The 17,120-nt window shown below is 41.5% G+C and overlaps 1 protein-coding gene across 1 annotated transcript; it reads right to left on the reverse strand.

Annotated features, from left to right (window-relative positions):
- Nucleotides 1-631: 631 nt before the first annotated feature.
- On the reverse strand, nucleotides 632-16,815 carry LOC129762980 (homeotic protein empty spiracles-like). The gene is made up of 3 exons (XM_055761620.1): nucleotides 15,669-16,815; nucleotides 2,272-2,426; nucleotides 632-1,542 (listed from the first exon to the last, which is right to left on the reverse strand). Exons 1-3 carry the CDS (start codon nucleotides 16,381-16,383, stop codon nucleotides 1,339-1,341), a joined length of 1,074 nt encoding a protein of 357 aa, XP_055617595.1. The 5' UTR covers nucleotides 16,384-16,815; the 3' UTR covers nucleotides 632-1,338.
- Nucleotides 16,816-17,120: the final 305 nt, after the last annotated feature.

Here is a 17,120-nt window from a genome sequence, read left to right on the forward strand (position 1 = left end):
GCAAAATCCTGCGCGATTTCTTGTAAAGTTCGTTTCATCGAACTCTGGCGGTTTTGTTCTCTAAATGGTTCAGCCTGACTAATTTATTTTTGAATTTTGACTCAAAATCAGTGCCAGAACGAATATCGTTCCGAATGTGATGAATATCAATTTGTTGCTTCTGATATTCAAAGTATAAATAACAGCGATGTTATGAACCCCAATGCCGCATTCATTCATTATAGCAAATTTGTTCATGCATCAGCGATATGAACAAAATGAACTCGTTTGTTATTGTCATCAATATAATAAGGGAAGTGTGTTTTAAGCTGAAAAAAAGTCATTTACACTGAAATAAAATCATGTTCGTTACTCGTGAATATTTTTTTGATATGACACTGCAACAGAGTAAAGACAAACGTATGCAGGATGATCCAGCGAATCCGTTAGGTATTAGGTTAGACTCAGACTCAGTACGTTAGGTATGTGGACTATTTGTGGAGTGGATAATTAAATTCGCAAGAGCTGACTCAATTATCAAGTTAAAAAACTGGATTTCGTTTCCTTAGCCTGAGGATACACTCGATATCAAGCTCACACTGTAAGAAATAGGAAACACCATGCTAGTGGTCATCGAATGAAAACACTGAACTTTATTTTTAATCAATATTTTGTTTTTAATTTCCACGAGAATCATACAAGGAGTAATTGTTTTACTAACGATACCATTTATACATCATTACAGAGCGCCGCTGGGCATGCCAACCTTGAATCTACATCCATCATCTGTCCCGGCTTCCTGCTGCCGGCAGATGAATTAAACGCTCGGGAACGAATCACCCGATCGTTGCTTCAAAATGAGCAGTGTACAAATTAAATTACAGTCAATTTAAGCCTCCTGTTATTATATAGCTATTAAGTACTCATTATATACACATTTAATACAGATTACCTATCTACACGCTTGTAATAGCTTGTTCTACCGCTCAAACCGTTTATCTTGGGCACATCACGAGAATCAGGGGGTTGGAAAACAATACGATAAAATCTATCTAAAATCTCTCGCTATGAATTGGAAAACAACTTCTAAGTAGATAAAATAAAATCACTGGTACAATTGCCGCCCCTGAATGCACATATGCTAATACTCTGGCTTTCATCTCCCCGCACGGATTCATCCTGGTAGTGTCGGCGAGGGAAGCCCTTATCCGACAGGAACCCTCTACCCCGTCATCCTAGCGGTTCCAGGGTGGGCACGCACTCTCGCAATCAATCATCCCCGTCTGTGGAGTCTATTTGGCACAACAACGCTTGCGACGACGACCGACGACCAAACGCTTCCTCCGCCCATTCGCTTCTTCACGCATTGTGGTGCATGTTCTCTTCGTCGCTTGGGCAGTCGTCCATATCGATGAATTCGTCCTCTTCGTCCTCCTCCGGGCAGCTTCCGGACGCCGGACTCGAGGTCGAGCGGTTCGGGTCGCTCGATTCGCCCCCCGATTTGCCCTCCTCCTGCTGCATGCGCTTGTGCTTCGTGCGTCGGTTCTGGAACCATACCTTAACCTGGTGGAAAGGGAAGAGAGAGAGAGAGAGAAAAATGTCGTTAGATTCGATTTCACCAAAGGAGTTGGGGTGAGTTTTTGTGGGATTTCTTTTGTCGCCTGTGTTCCGAGGGGTGTAGATGTAGAGAAAATGGAAGCAAGAATCGAGGGGACGCACTGTGATAATATTTGTCTAGCAAAGTGGTGGCAATTTCACGGAATTTCTCCCGTGGGGGTTATTATGGGCGTATGATTTATCATTGCATCAGCTTTAAGGGGAAAAACGTGATAAATGCTCCGGAAAGCGAACCATTGATAGCTCCCCCGGTGCCACAGATTTAGGCAGGGTTGCGTATATTACGCACGGTTGGAAATTACAATCAGATCTGGCAATTATTAAATTAATTTTTATGGCCGTTTGATTCTACCCGCGTTGACGTGTTTGATAGCTGACATTCTGGGTGCGCACAGTCAGTGAGGTCCGGTGAGCCGCCATTTGTCGCAATCATGTCACCAAGTGTCAAAGCGCCGCGCGCTCTTGTCGCCACGCTTCGCCGAGCGGCAAACAGGGTGAACGTCAAACGAGCGATAAGTGACGGTTATATGGTGTCAGCAAGCTTACAGCAAGTGGTCGGAACAATACAATTAGACAGCGAAACGGGTGTTTTCACGTGTAATTGAAGCTACCAGGACGAAGAAAAGAAACCCCGATCGAAGAGCTGGTGGAAGCTTTCGCGTTGATAATAATTACCTGAGTTTCGGAGAGGTTGAGGTTCTGGGCAAGCTGCTTGCGCTCCGCTCCGACTACGTAGTGGTTGCTCTCGAAGGCGTGTTCCAGTTTCAGGAGTTGCGAGGGCGAGAACGCAGTTCGAACGCGTTTCGATTTGCGGAATGGGATAAGGTAGTCTGCAACGGAGAGAGAATGAGAGATGGAAATAATTAGTCAAACGCTTAGTTAATCAGAGGTTATAATATGATAAGTTTCTAATCAGAGCTGTGAATAGCTGGTATTTCACGAAAAGATTGCACAGGGGAACATTGGTCACAATCACGGATAGGAAATGACGTTCGGAGCGGTACCCGTAATTAAATAATTATATAGCATTACGGCAAATATATTACAGTTTCACCATTGCACCGGCGAGCTTCGGTGAATGTGGCATGTGTCAGTGATGCCAGATTTTTTTTTCGAGTGAATCGGAAGAAATTTCGTACTATAATATATAGTATATCAAACTCTATACTTTTATGTAGAAAACCTTTACAATTGAAAATGTTCTAGTATAGTATTTGTTCGGCAACTGGACGAGAAACGGGGCCTTGTTCTCGACATGCGCTTGCTAACTGGATCGGCGTGTGAAACGTCAAATAAATAAAACTTCAATGAGTTGTTTGATTCGCTTTGATCGTGAAATTGGATAAACAAAAGGTTTCCACTGGAAGTTTTGCGTTGAGTGCGATAACAGGCGTTATATATAATTTGGGGAAATTATTTGTCTGTGATTTAATCAATGTTTTTGTCATACGAAAATAATGTCAATTTTTATAACAGCTCAAATAACATTCGGATGCCCCTCTCAGCAAATCCTCAAATTAAATATGACATCAGTTGTTTATGAATTACTGCTTTCCAACGTACGACCAGTTGAAAAGCAGTTCAGTTCAAGCAGGTCGAATGTTTACTGTATGTAGGATTGTTTGCTCGAAATATGCCTAAATACGCAATGCTGATTAGCCGCGCTTGTGGTAAACAATTCGTATTACACTCCTTTTTAAGCCTGTCAATATAGTTTTGGCTAAAGATAGTTGATAAGTAATGAAACTTTGTTCGACTGTAACAAATTCATCTAATTAACAAATTAGTTCATTCAACATTCTATATAAAACTAAACAAAACTTTAATTGAAAATGTTTTCCAATTGACTTAAGATTCTGTCTAATTTGATTGAAATTTCACTGATATTTTTCTTAAAATTTGAGTACTACAGAGGAGTTCTTGATTTGAAAAGTTTGTGAAAATTATGAAGTTTTATCAGAGACTGACTTAAACATTTCCAAAACGTTCGCTGTGTGGATCTCCAAATAAAGATTCATTCCGATTTGATTCTTTTAGCTAAATCGGAGCTTGCAAAGCTTGTCGATTGATACATACAGTTCTGATAAGGAAAGGATTTCTTTATGTTCAATAGGAATGTTGCTCAAACTTTGTCGAAGTTTAATCGAAGTTTGACTGAAAAATCTAGAAAATTCAATGGAATTTACTTACTCTTTGGGTGGACTTCAACACTCTGAATCCAATGATCTAAACTGCGTGAAATCGTGCGTTTGAAGTATCTAGTGTAAGAATTTCTTGAAATATATTGCAATGCTTCTAGGAGTCAGATTGACGAAGATTAATTTGATGAACGAAATGTCCAAAGTAGGGTTATTTACACTTTTTAACAGAAAAAAAATGTAGAACACGTTGTTAGAAAATGAAAAATGTTGATGACAGAGAAAAATATGAAAGGAGAAACATCAACAGAACATCTCTTAACATGTCCATGGGGTTCAGGGAAACAATGAACAAATCATTGTCACGTATGCTAGTTGTTCTAGAAATTTTTAAATCATTCTGAAGTTCATATTAATTGATTTTTTCAACCAACAACGTTACTTGCAAAGTCCTCAGCAATTGAATAGACTGCAACAAACTCATAGAGTGGCGTGAGCAAGCTCGATCAACTTGTGTTACCCTGTTCTGACGAGACGAGGGTGAAGAACAAACTAATCTCATGTGTACACCGTTGAACTCTCGCGGCATTCCTGAAAGCGAACGGCATGGCAATAGTTGTCTTCAGGTCAGAGATTTGAAGTAGTGTCTTTTTTTGTTATCCACCCCTATTCCGAAACGCGATCGGATTTAAAACTAGCACAATGCCGCATTCAGTAATCCGATCGTATCAAATCCAATTAGGTCGTGCAAATGTGACAACCTTGCCATTATTACTAATTAACATTATTATTATAAATTATTATTAACTTTTTCGTATCAAATCTTTGTTTTATGTAATCGAGCCACACATTTTTTTTGCAAGTGGTGAAAAAATCGTGAACAAAAATAGTGTCTGATAATGAATAATGATAAAGTTTTACCGGAAATTATAGCAAAATTATACAAAAATAGTTAGGTGATGGTGAGAATTACGCGCTCAAAGTGTTTAAATAACATCAAGTAATAATTTTCATCAAAATTTCTAGAATTTAAAATTCTGCTTATGTGATAGAGAGTGAATAGCTTCACGAACACGGATGAATTAGTTTGTCGTTTGTTTTTCGACAAGGCAATGTTGCCACTTTTAAATATGTGATTGAATCGGAAAAAAGGAGCTATAAGAAAGGTAACTTTCAGAATGTCGGGATTACAATGATAGCAATAGCAACCGCATGCTTCCAACAGGAAGGGAAGTATCCAAATCGAATACACGCAGAAAATATTCTGGAAAGGAACACCTAAGCCTTTCGAGCTAGTTTCTTCAACACACAGTTACGAATTTGGTCCTAAGAATGGTTATCGAACATGGTGAGAGTTGGAAAAGATTCGCTTGCAGAGGGCTTTGGACCCCAAACATGTCTGCCGTGCTTATGGGTCATTACGGATAAAATAGGTTTCGGAACCCAGAAATGTCTGCTGAAATGTTAATCCTTGAGAGGGTAAACTGGCGATTGAGATACCGTTAAGAGGCATGACCAATCCGGATTTGGTGTTAATCGCATATTTTGTTCATAAACTGGTTGTCGATTTCGGTGATGTAATTAGGGCATCTTCTTGGCATACGATTCAAGGAATGATCAAAAACGAATTTGATGTTTATCAGCCATTTCGTTTGTGGAGTGGTTGGTGAGTGGAATGTGCACAGGAACAATACAAGTTTAATTTTGAGAAATGTCAAAAAAAGAAACCCATTTATAGAGTCGCGTTGCTCGAGCCTATGTCCATCGAAACCTTGTTTTATTCTCCAGAAGGTCCAACTTTGGTATTTGCTCTCGCTTCAACGCAGTCTCCACCCAGCAAACATTGAACCGTATAACTTTTGCACATGTTAGGTCGCATATAAATTTGTATCAAATTACAATCGTATAAAATATCAATCAAAGAATGTATCATGTGTATTTTCTATATCATTGATGGATTAAGTCGTATATCGGTAAAACTATTATCCTAGTACACCGATATGCAGTATTGTATACGCACATTCTATTCATTTTATATAGCATAGTCGGGAAAATCGCATATCAGTGTAAAAAGCATCGCATATCGTTATATACGACTTTATATGCGTATAAAAAATGGCATATACATATATCGTCTCTACTTTTGCGTGTATATGCCTGTTATATTTATGATATATCATCCAAATGCGTCTTGGATGTACGTATATCGCCTCCAATTATGGCTATTTATACGAGTTAATGTTTGCTGGGCAAGACCTGAATCTCTGTAGATCATTTAGTAGTAGAGTGTATCTGTCGTAGTCATTCTGGCATCACGGAATTCATTCCGCCTTGCCCGCCAAGGCGATGAAGGTTGACGGAGGCAAGCGAAAGTTTCCCATTAGTGGTAATGATATAACGATATGTGGCGACGATCGAACTCCATGAAGTCTTTCGCCGCCGGCGGGGGTTTGCATGCGTGAGCGTTATTAGGTTCATGTTCATTCCCGTTTATAACTTCCAAATGGGTTGTTCATTCAATCATACCACCCATCAAGCGAGCGAGCTGCAGAGCGGTAGAGGTTATGATCGTTGAGGTGTGAATAAGTGCCATTTGCCTATTGGTCGGTGGAAACGGCCCAATTAAAAGACAATCAGTGTGCCGGGGGCTTGCTAAAAAGGCCACTCAACCGCTCAAATGCGCTGACCTTCTGAGGCTTCCTTTTTTCTTTTCTCGTCGTTCCGTAATTACGTTTTAATTAGTTCGATACAAATTAACACGTTCGCGAGCCATGATGTGAAGAGAGCTTTTAATTCAATTAAAATAATCATCCGCGCTGGATCGGCCATTTTCAAAACGGCCGATTTTTCCTTCTCAGTTGCCGGGTTGTTGCCGGTTGTTTCCTCTGGTTTTCCTACAATTTCCTGCGCGGCGTGATTGTAAACAACCGGTTTCCTTAAATGCCCTGGCCATATGGAATGGGGGTAGGGCGCGCGGAGGACGGCAAGAAAAGTTAGCTTTAGATAATTCAATTCAATTAATGTGTGTGTGAGTGGCTGTGTGTTTTGTGGAGCATTCGCTCTGCAAAAGACCTAGGCTGTTTAGTTTAGTTTTTATGGGAGCCATTAAAATTCCGCAGGCAGTTTTCAGGCGTGTGAAATCGTTTGGTTGTAAAGTTGATTCCCTGGTGGACCGGTGGTGAGGTTCGATCGCTGCCGGGTGATTATTTTCCAACGATTAGCGCGGGGCGGATTTGTTTTTATAGGTATATCGGGGTGACACATTCGCCCCGTTACATTCGGCGAAGTTCATCTCTACCAAGCGGACAGCCTTCTGTCACTTCTGGAGACGTGTGGGCGGCGAAGATTTGACAACGCCACCGTCGTTCACGGAGACTACGCGTGTGCTCGATCTTGCGCTAGGTCCTCGAAGTGCGGGGCAAGCACAGGCGCACAGAGCATACCAAACACGTCAGGTTAATTACGAGAAAACAAACGCCGAACGGGCACTCACTCACCAGCGGATGATTGATTTCGCTATGGTCTGTTTACCTTTGCATGGTTCGGTACTCGCCGCAGATACAATTAAAAACGCATAAAGTAACGCAGCATGACCGTGCGTCTAAACCGCCGCCGGCGTCGTCAGTGGGGTAATAGACTCGATTGTTTACATGCTAGTACACCAATACGCACGTACTCTGGTTGTCAGAATTTACCAATTGATTTTGGCCCCAGCACTCGATGATTAACGAGCAATTAGATCATAGATTAGGAAAGGTTCGCGCAGAAATTAATCTACGCGATTTTATCGCCTTCTGCGAGCGGGTTGGAGGGCGCAAAGATCGCGCATTGTTCTCTCGGTTCGAAGATTAATCGCACGGGGCACGAGATCGTATTTCTGGGGCCCACATTTGCTGCGCTCCCCCCCTTTCTATGTTTGTACTTTTATGAATATCTCAGCAGCATAAGCGCTTTCCCAGAAGCGTCGGATCGCTCGTTTAACACGCGGCGAAACGAGACGACGAGTCCTCTCACAGTTCCTGCCTTTTTGACGTCATTCCCTTCGCCCGAACGTTGAGTCAGAAAAAGGAAGCAGAAACCATATATAAAATCTTATTAATTTATATCATTGCCACAAGGTGATTTTGAGTTGTTTTAAATATATTCTCTGTTCTCCCTCGTTCGTCCGTTCGTGCTTCTTGTGGGCTTTCATCGGTTTGTTCGCGCGCTTGTTAGGCTCGTCATTTCGGTGTAAAATCTCCTAAATTAAAATACTAAATCATATAATTTATGCTGCAGTCAGATATGTTATGAATTGTTAAATCCGCCCGGTACCCGGTTGAGGTGATAAACCCACCGAACAACCTCCGACGGGGACTGAATGCGAGAACAACAGCTTTCGGATAGCCCGGCGAGGTACAACTGGAGGATCAGGGTAATTTGCACACCCCTCGGGTACAATTCAAATTTGCGCTGCATTCTTTTGGCAGTGGCGGCGGTGTTGCTGGGGCCCAAAAGCAAGAAGCGAAACTACAGAAGAGAAAACAAAAACCCAGAGCTGGACGCTGGCCCCGAAACGGCGTGGAGGTATATAATCACATCTTCACGATTTTCTACGCTTGCCTCCATTATGTCCTAATGTTTATGAGTTTACTTTTTGCGCGATGTGATAATTTACTAACAAGCGCATGATGGATGGCCGAGGTATTGGCCAGAGAGTACTGCCCATCACGCGATCGTAACGCGTGATGCTGTACACAGAACCACGGAACGGAGCGAAGCCAGGGTCGAACTGGCTGTCACTCCGTACGTTCAGCACCACCCTCCGGAGCCTATATCGCCCCTCGTGGAGACCCGATCGGGAGGATACGCGCGGCGTCCATTTGGCGACGACGTGACGCAATTACGTTTTTCGTACATAATTATCTGCCTAAAATTTTTGTACATTAATAAACATCGAGCCGAAGCCGTTTACAAGGGGGGGGGGGGGGGGGGGGTTCGACCGGCAACGGAAATCGCACTTCATCGCAGCCCTGCCGGCCAGCCAGGATCTCGATCCTCCCGCTTCCCGAAGCAGAAACGCATAAATTATCGTCGTTCGGCCGAGTCGTTAAAAACGCGTATAAATTCGCCCTTCCGCCCGACCGACCGACTGCTCCCAATGCTACCGTCCAGGGCGAGCCCCCGGAGAAGCGGAGTAGCTTCTTCACATGGGTGTTAATCATCGGCCGATCGATGCTCAGGTGATAAATTAGCGATAAATGGGCTTTTATTACTACGGGACAATTATGGGGCGCAGATTTTCGCTCGCACTTTTAATTAACTTTCTGCGGGAAGGCAGCCAGGGGGTTTGTGAGGTGTTGATTCCTTGGTCTGGGCATGAGAGATAGTGGGGAATCGTTCCAAGGTTGACAGAAATTAGCCTCCCGTGTTGTGCGTGTGTGTGTCGATAATGGACAAAAGAGGCAAAAGTTAATTAGTGAATGCAGGACGAACTGTTGCCCGAGACTGGACGGTTCCCTCCTTCACTCCACGCAATTCAAGTTTAATTTGCTGTTTCGCTTACTGTTTTAAGCGAATGAATGATCTACTTTTTTTTTGGTTCCACACTGCATAGCTGATGATAGTATTCACTGGAAAATGATCCGTCATTTCGTGCCGTCGGTGGCAATCATATTTTTTTCGAACTTTGCCTAGGAGCTGTTGTTTCTGCAGAGTGAATTTCCGGTAATTCAGACTTGTTCAATGTTTTAATAACAGGTATGTTACATCGCCTGTGTGAATATAAGCTGTTAAAGGGAATTTTGAGAAATTCTCAGTTTGTTTGACACTGTGAAGTTCTCTCAATATTTTTCATTACTGCTTACTTTAAAACATAGAAGAAGTGACCACGTTTCATCACAGGTATCATTTGATGTTTTCTAGATATTGTGATTCCTTTCTGTTTACTTCAGCAAAATTTCGAAATGCAACGTTCCGCAATGCCGGAACAGAATAGCAGAACTGAAAGTGACAAAGGACACAGGATATTTTCCCATCGTTTTCCGACAGATTAGTCGCTTAGAAGCTCTTTTTATCTATGCGATAGCGAAAAAAGTAAATGATGTAAAAAAGGATTTAATTTGGTCAGGTCCTGTTCTGTCTGCAGGCGAAAAAAAGAGAAATCCACCTGGAACGAAAAACTAGTTTACTTCTCTAGCTGCGTATAATGAAATGCAAAAGTACAATCCTCATCACACTGCGTCACATTGACTCGATTGGCGACTCGTTGTAAGATAACTTGCCAGCATGGCCATGGGCGGAATGTCAGCTGCCAAAACGTGGAACTTTATTTGGACATTGGACATGAACAGATGCGTATGATGTAGTGGAAATTTGCTTATGCTAAATCGTGTATTATATCGAATACATTCACAGTCGTATATAATGTCAATCCAAATATACTCAGTGATCAATCAAAATATCAATCAAAGGATGCATCATTTGTATCTGAAATCGTATAAAACGCAAAGACACGATTTTCAATATGATTGATGGTTTTAGTCGTATATCGGTATAACAATCATCCTACTATCGCGATGTGCGGTGGTATACACGATTAGAATATTCATTTTATATAGCATTGTCGGGTCAAATCGCATATCAGTGTGACAAGCATCGTATATCGTTATATGCGGTTTTATATACAAATATAATATGACATATTCGTATACCGCCTTCACTTTTACATGTATATGCCAGTTATACGCATCATATATCCATATACCCAAATGTGGCTCGGATGTATGTATATCGCATCCAATTATGATGTCATCCATCCATGTATATCGCATCCAATTATTTTGTACGATTTAATGTTTGCTAGGGATAAACACTATAAAATCGTTTGAACTGTTAAAATAGGAATGTATATGTCATTGTAGGATTAGGTCGTATATCGGTCTAAAAGCATCGCGATGTCTTTCTATACAGTGTGTATCACATGCATTTTCTATATCGTTGACGGATTTCACACGAATTGTAACGGTATTCCGAGAACGCATCAAATTTAGCAAAAACGACAGCGAACGTGGGACCAAACCGACGAAATAGGACACCTTCTCATCTGGAACGCCGCGCATGTACAAAATTTACCGATAAGCAGAAATTCATTAGCCAGGGACCGAGACTAGGGAGGAATATTTTGAGCCACAATAAAGTTAGTTCTAGTTCGAACATTCAAGAGTGCAGTTAGTACCGAGTTTAATCTTTTAAAAAAATCCGAACCTAAATTAGAAAACCTAAGTCGTATAACTATCGTATACACAGCGTCATATACCCCATATTTTGGTTGGTATATGATGCGTATAACTAGCTTAAACATGCATAGATCGAGGCGATATACATACATGGCAAATACTTGGGAATCAGTTTGAATGAATATAGGACTTATATTATGTATGAGATCATTTATGTTTGTCGATGATACACTATGCTAAGCGTTGCAAAATTGAATTTCGCCCTATTTAGGGATAAAAACCGTCAAACGTTAGCGTCAAACCTAACATGCCGGGGGTTCGGGTTCGATTCCCGTTCTGGTCGGGGAAATTTTTCTTCAAAGAAATTTCCTCTGACTTGCACTGTGGTCACGCGTATTCTAGAGCTTGCCACTCAGAATGCATTCAAGGCGTGTTATTTGGCATAGAAATCTCAACTAAGTACTAATGAAAATGACGCAAGTAATACTACGTTGAGACAGCGTAGTTCCTCTAGGAACGTTAGTGCCATATAAGAAGAAGAAGAAAGAAGGGATAAAAACCCACCAGCCTTGGCAACACGCATCTTCGCCACTGATTTTTATTTATGGTATTTACATTATCGATTAAATTGACCGTTCAGTTCGCAACTAGACCTTCAAACGAATAGGACATGAATATTTTTGGAAAGAGAAAGGGAATCAAACAGTAGAAAAAGGAAAATAGTGAAGTGATATAGAAAATAATTCGAAAGAACACAATATAAAAAAGAATTCAACGTGTCCTCATTTAAGAGCTAATATGATTTAATGTTGAATGATTTTGTAACACGATGTTTCGCAATAACACATTGATTGAAATTATACGTTCTTGCGACTCACGAGCTGCATCTACCTGATACGCATATACGATGTCGATTAGTTCGATTTTAAGATAGTGTGCATCATAAGACCGATGCTTGTTATACCCAATTACGACTTAATCTGTCGTTATCAATAAAATCGAGTTTTCCGCATTTTCTGCAATATGAAGATATACAGGATGTATACTTTGATCGACATAATATGCGATTGTGATTCGACCCCACTTTAAACATGACATAGAATATGCAAGTTATACGATTTAATGTTTGCTGGGTTCCCACTGAAAATTTTCATACGTATCTCTCTATTTTCAAAAATAAATTGGAAACATCAAAATATCAAAATTGATACTTAATTAAGGCATCAATTAATGCTTTAGTGGAATCATTTCCATAACTTCTAGTCGTGGAATAAATCTTTCGTTTTGAAGGAGATTTACCGAAAAGTTATAAAAAAGTTATATTTTTTGCAACTTGTATCGTTTGTAAATTAAACTCAGTTTGTACGTAAGTGGTGCGGAGTCAAACAAATTTGTTTTTCAAATGCATTTTTCTTGCATCTTTTTCCCCATGCTGTGTTTTTTCGCATGCTGTCAGATGTTTCTCAGCTCTAAAAGGAGCAAACACGGGCTCACTTTATTTACCTTTTCGGCCGAACCAGAATTGAAATAAATGTTGTAATTTGTTTAGTTCGCATTTTTTAGTTGTTTACAACAGACAGAGAAAAGGGGAGGACGTCTCTTCGCGGAAAATCATTTGAGATGGAATGTTTCAATATGGGAAAAGGTGTTGTTCCGCGACGACTCCAAATTCAATCTGAAAGAGGTGAAATGTGAGTCGAATGTGATGCCCGAATAAAAAACAGCCTTTCTGAAGGCAAAACACCATTCAGTGACATTTCTCAAGGCTAGTGACGAATGAACTCTCAAGTTTAAAACCTCTCTAAAATAAACAAAGTGGGACCTTTTTATCGTATTGATGGAATAATGTATAAGAGCTAATGGAAATTGTTATGCTACCCCATGCCTAAGATGAAATTATGGTATCAACAAGAAAACAATCCCAATCACTTTTAAAAAATTGCAAAAAAAATCCATGATTTCAGTATTTCAAGTGTTACCATAGCCAACCCATCTGATCCAAATCACATAAAAAAACCTTTTTGAGTTCTGTGACCGCAAAATCATGAAGTTACCAGAAAGATATAAAAAAGGTGGGTTAATCTATTGCTGCCTAAAATTTATTTTTAGGAAAGTAATTCATGATAATCGAATTTTCCTTTCATACTGAAAACACCAAATCGTTCTCAACTGTATACGATATATGGAGTATATGGAACTGTACATACTAATGAATATCGATTAATATCAATATGATTTGGATGATTGGACAAAACAAAAACTTCCAAACTGATGAAACCTGAAATCAGGATTTTCTGCAGGATAAAAACTAGTGTACAAGTTGTATATGTGAGGATAGAAACGGGCCATAATTTACTGATAATGGTATACAATTACTAATTACAAATGGCTTTCGATTTCCGTTCGCTTCGGATGTGTAATTGGTAACGAAGTATTCTGCCTTAGAAACGTTTTATTGGTAGTAAAATTATTATCCCAAATTTTTATGTTATTCTATTATTTTAGCTGCCTGTTCGAATCTGGCACTGCAAAACTGCAGTAAGATGAACAAATCCGCAATGACAAAGTTAGAGTGTCGATGTTTGGCGGCGATATACGTTTCATGAGGTAAATTAATCTTTATAAGAGTACTAGCTTGGAAGCAGTTTTCAATTGTTAAAATTTGAATAGAATATTTCACTTCGTGTTATTCGAATACTCAAAACATACAGTCCTGACTCTTCCCTAACCATTTGTATATACATTTTTCGATATTCCCACCAGAACCCATCATTATAATATAAAATTGTTATCAGACACGTCTTCATTTGATATTTTATCACAGTTTGTAAAAAAATCTTTTACTATATCATATATAATGCACATTTGATACAAAAAAATAATTTTTATTCATAATTTTAGTTTCAAAGGAATAACCTGGAAAGTCATCATCATTTTCGCTTCACAAATTGGAAGACGAAACGACAATGCTGTCAACGAGAATTCAGTTTTATTCACGATGACTAACTTACAGTGTCGACAGCTGGTGGCGACATCCGTATTTATAAGACAAATTACGCTTTAGAGATTACCAAACAGTTTTAAATAAATATCAAACATAATTTTTATATAAGATTTTCTCACCGCTTGTGATACGGAAAAATCAACTTTCATATATAATTTTTCCATCTAAAAATACATTCTCATTTTGCTTCGCAAATCGGAGTACAAGGCGCAATGCCGTCAACGCGAATTATCAAATTGTTGCAGTACTAGATCAGGAAGTAAAGCCCACAGATTTGAAGAGAAGTGAACAGATGTGCTACAAAAAATTGTTGCTAGCCTCAATCCAAAGAGAGTTCACTCTTTATAATTGATTCATAACATAAGAATAGAAAACAATATCAGAGCTCCGCGATGAGCAGAGAAATCATGCGCATCTTTCAACCATTCATTAGACCCACTCATCGTTTTACCGCCGGTTGACACCAAACAATGAAACACAAGACGTCAACACACACACACACACACACACACATACACACTACCCACTAATTGAGATCTAACCCAAGCGCGGACCGCAACGCTGTCACATCGGTCCGAGATTGCGAGTCATTGCTTTTATTAGCAGCGGGCGCGCGATGAGGGCATAAACGTCAAATCAAAATTGGCCCTAATATTCGGCCCACGGTTTTACGACCTCCAGGTCCAGGTCGAGTAGGTGTAGAAGGAAGCAAGCAAGGAAGGTGGGGTGCGTGCGCTCGTAAAATCCTATCCGAGCGAGGGGACAGGACACACGCAGGGCAAGCGAGGGGCCCCGTGGAATCGCATAAAAAACGGTCAGTCCGTTTTTTTTCCGAGAAATCCACACAATCAAGCTGTTTCACGGCGGATTAGATACTGGGAGATGTTCAACGGAGGAGGAGGAGTAGAAGAACAGCGAGATATGATATGATCGGTTTCCAATTAAGTACCAAATCAACGTCTCCTCAGCGTCAAAGTCCCCGCGGACCGGCCGCTGCCGCTTCCAAGGAGTTTTTCGCTAGGTGCAAGATGACTTACAAAAGCCAGCTCAAACCAAACAAAAAAAACGGTATTATTTTCTAAAGAACTACCAACAATGGGCTACTTAAACATACATATAGGTTATTAGGAACACAAGAGGCAAAGAAGATGAGCATCCTTGTTGTGTGTGCCTTTTCTGGCCGTGTTCGGCTAACACCCGATCGCGCGGCGCAGCATGTGTGCGGCAAATCGTTCGAGCAGAAACGAGACGAGAGTTATGGCTCTGGGAGTTGTAGGTGGTGCGCAGAAGACGAAGAAGAAGAAGAAGCGGAATAGGAAGAACCAGATGACAGAACCGAGCGAAAGATGGGCCTGAGAACATTTGCGAAACGAATTGGTGGGAATTTGGTGGGTAAAACAAGACATCCGACGCGCGGAGACATCCGAAATTAAGTAATTAATAATCAGGCCACGACGCTGTGGTCGACTCTGCGAGCCATTTGGATCGGGTAATTTGTTAAATAGACCATCAAATTGGCCACCGCATTCCAGCCGGCGGTGCTTTGTAGCAGCGAATGAATCGCGGGTATGCGAGTACAATGTTAGAGCCAAAAGCGATAAACAACTAATTGTTGACAGAACGTGCGATCCAGAGGTCACGATCAACATCATTCGCCATTTGCTGATAATGAGTTTTTTTTTGTTTCTGTAGTAAAAGATCCTTGGTACTTACTGCCTGGGAATCCGATGGGGAACACACCACGACCGTGGCGGCTTAGTAGCCATGGGTACAGAGGGTAGCTGTCCCGCGGGGGAAGATTTGGGTTGTGCATATGGGCAGCTGCCGGGTGCGGTGGGAAGGGTTGTCCTGCCTGGGCATGGGCGAGGGCAGCTGCTTGGAACTGTGCGGCAAGAAAGTGCTGATTGTGGGCTGCTTGTACCATCTCGGGGGTATGCATGAAGGGTGGCAGAGTCTTGATGTCAGGATTCTGTTGTGGTGCTGGGTGCTGGGGAGGACTCACGGGAAACGGTCGTACCAATCCTGCGGGAAGTCCGGGTACCATGATGGGACCTGGCCCACCCATATGGGCACCGTTGGGTATCGAACCAGAGGGTGACGGTGGTGGCGAGGAACTGCGTGGTCTCTTGCCGGTTGGTAGTAGATCATCCGGTGTCAGTCTAGCTTGTAGCGCAGGACTTGTCGTGGGGTGCAGTTCCAAGCGATTTTGCGACTCGATGCTCTGTGGTGATTCCGGCAGGCGGGTTATGCTGTAGTTATGGGGCGGCGAGAGACTCTGCAGCCTGTTCAGTCGTACCGAATAGGACTGCGGACTCGGGGATCGCTGCGAATGCTCCACTTTCTTTATCAGATGTGGCGGCGACTTGGGAGTACTGTTCCCCACTATAGAGTCAATGCTAAATCCTATACGGGGTTGAAGCGTCGGCATTTTGTAGGTCGAAATTTTGCAAACTTTTATTCACGCCGAAAATCACATAAAATTCTTCGCGTTCTGTTGCTGAGTAGTTTCCCTGCTCAGCCGCACAAACTTTCTTCGCTGATTAACTTATTTCCACGCTCCTCACTTCAGCTTAGTTAGTCAAAGCACACAAAAAATAAAACAACCCGATAAACAGCTATATTTTCACTAACACAATTGCGTGATCATCAATCACCAAACCAATTAGCGTGTATTTGTTTTTGTTGCTGTTGTTCGATGTTTGATTTGAAAAAAAAACACACAATTTCTTCAGCATCAGCTTCAACTGGCTTCGAGGCAAGAACACGGCGCGGTTACGGTCGGTGGAAGAAGAGACTTGATGCCTAATGCAAGGAACGAACACGGCTCAAACGATACGCACACGAGAACTTCGCTCAACGAACGCTGATCACGGAATGAAAACTGGTAGGGTGACTTTCCACAACCTATCCACACAGTCGTCTCCATTCTGGGTCTGTGTGCGTCATCTCACCAACACATCGTAGCTCTTGAAGCTACTCGTGCCCCCTTAGTCGCTGGTGAATGTTTCGCTGTGGTCGTGGCATCTCTGGTTTACACAATTTAAGCCAGTGGGCGTGGCTTACGGCAAAAACTACATATCGCACCGCCAGGCGATGAGCTTTCCTTGTAAGTACGGCCCCTTCCCTTCTCGACCGCGCAGATTATGTTTTCACCGTCTCCGCTGC

Source organism: Toxorhynchites rutilus, chromosome 1, assembly GCF_029784135.1.
Source record: "Toxorhynchites rutilus septentrionalis strain SRP chromosome 1, ASM2978413v1, whole genome shotgun sequence".
Lineage (NCBI taxonomy): Eukaryota > Metazoa > Arthropoda > Insecta > Diptera > Culicidae > Toxorhynchites > Toxorhynchites rutilus.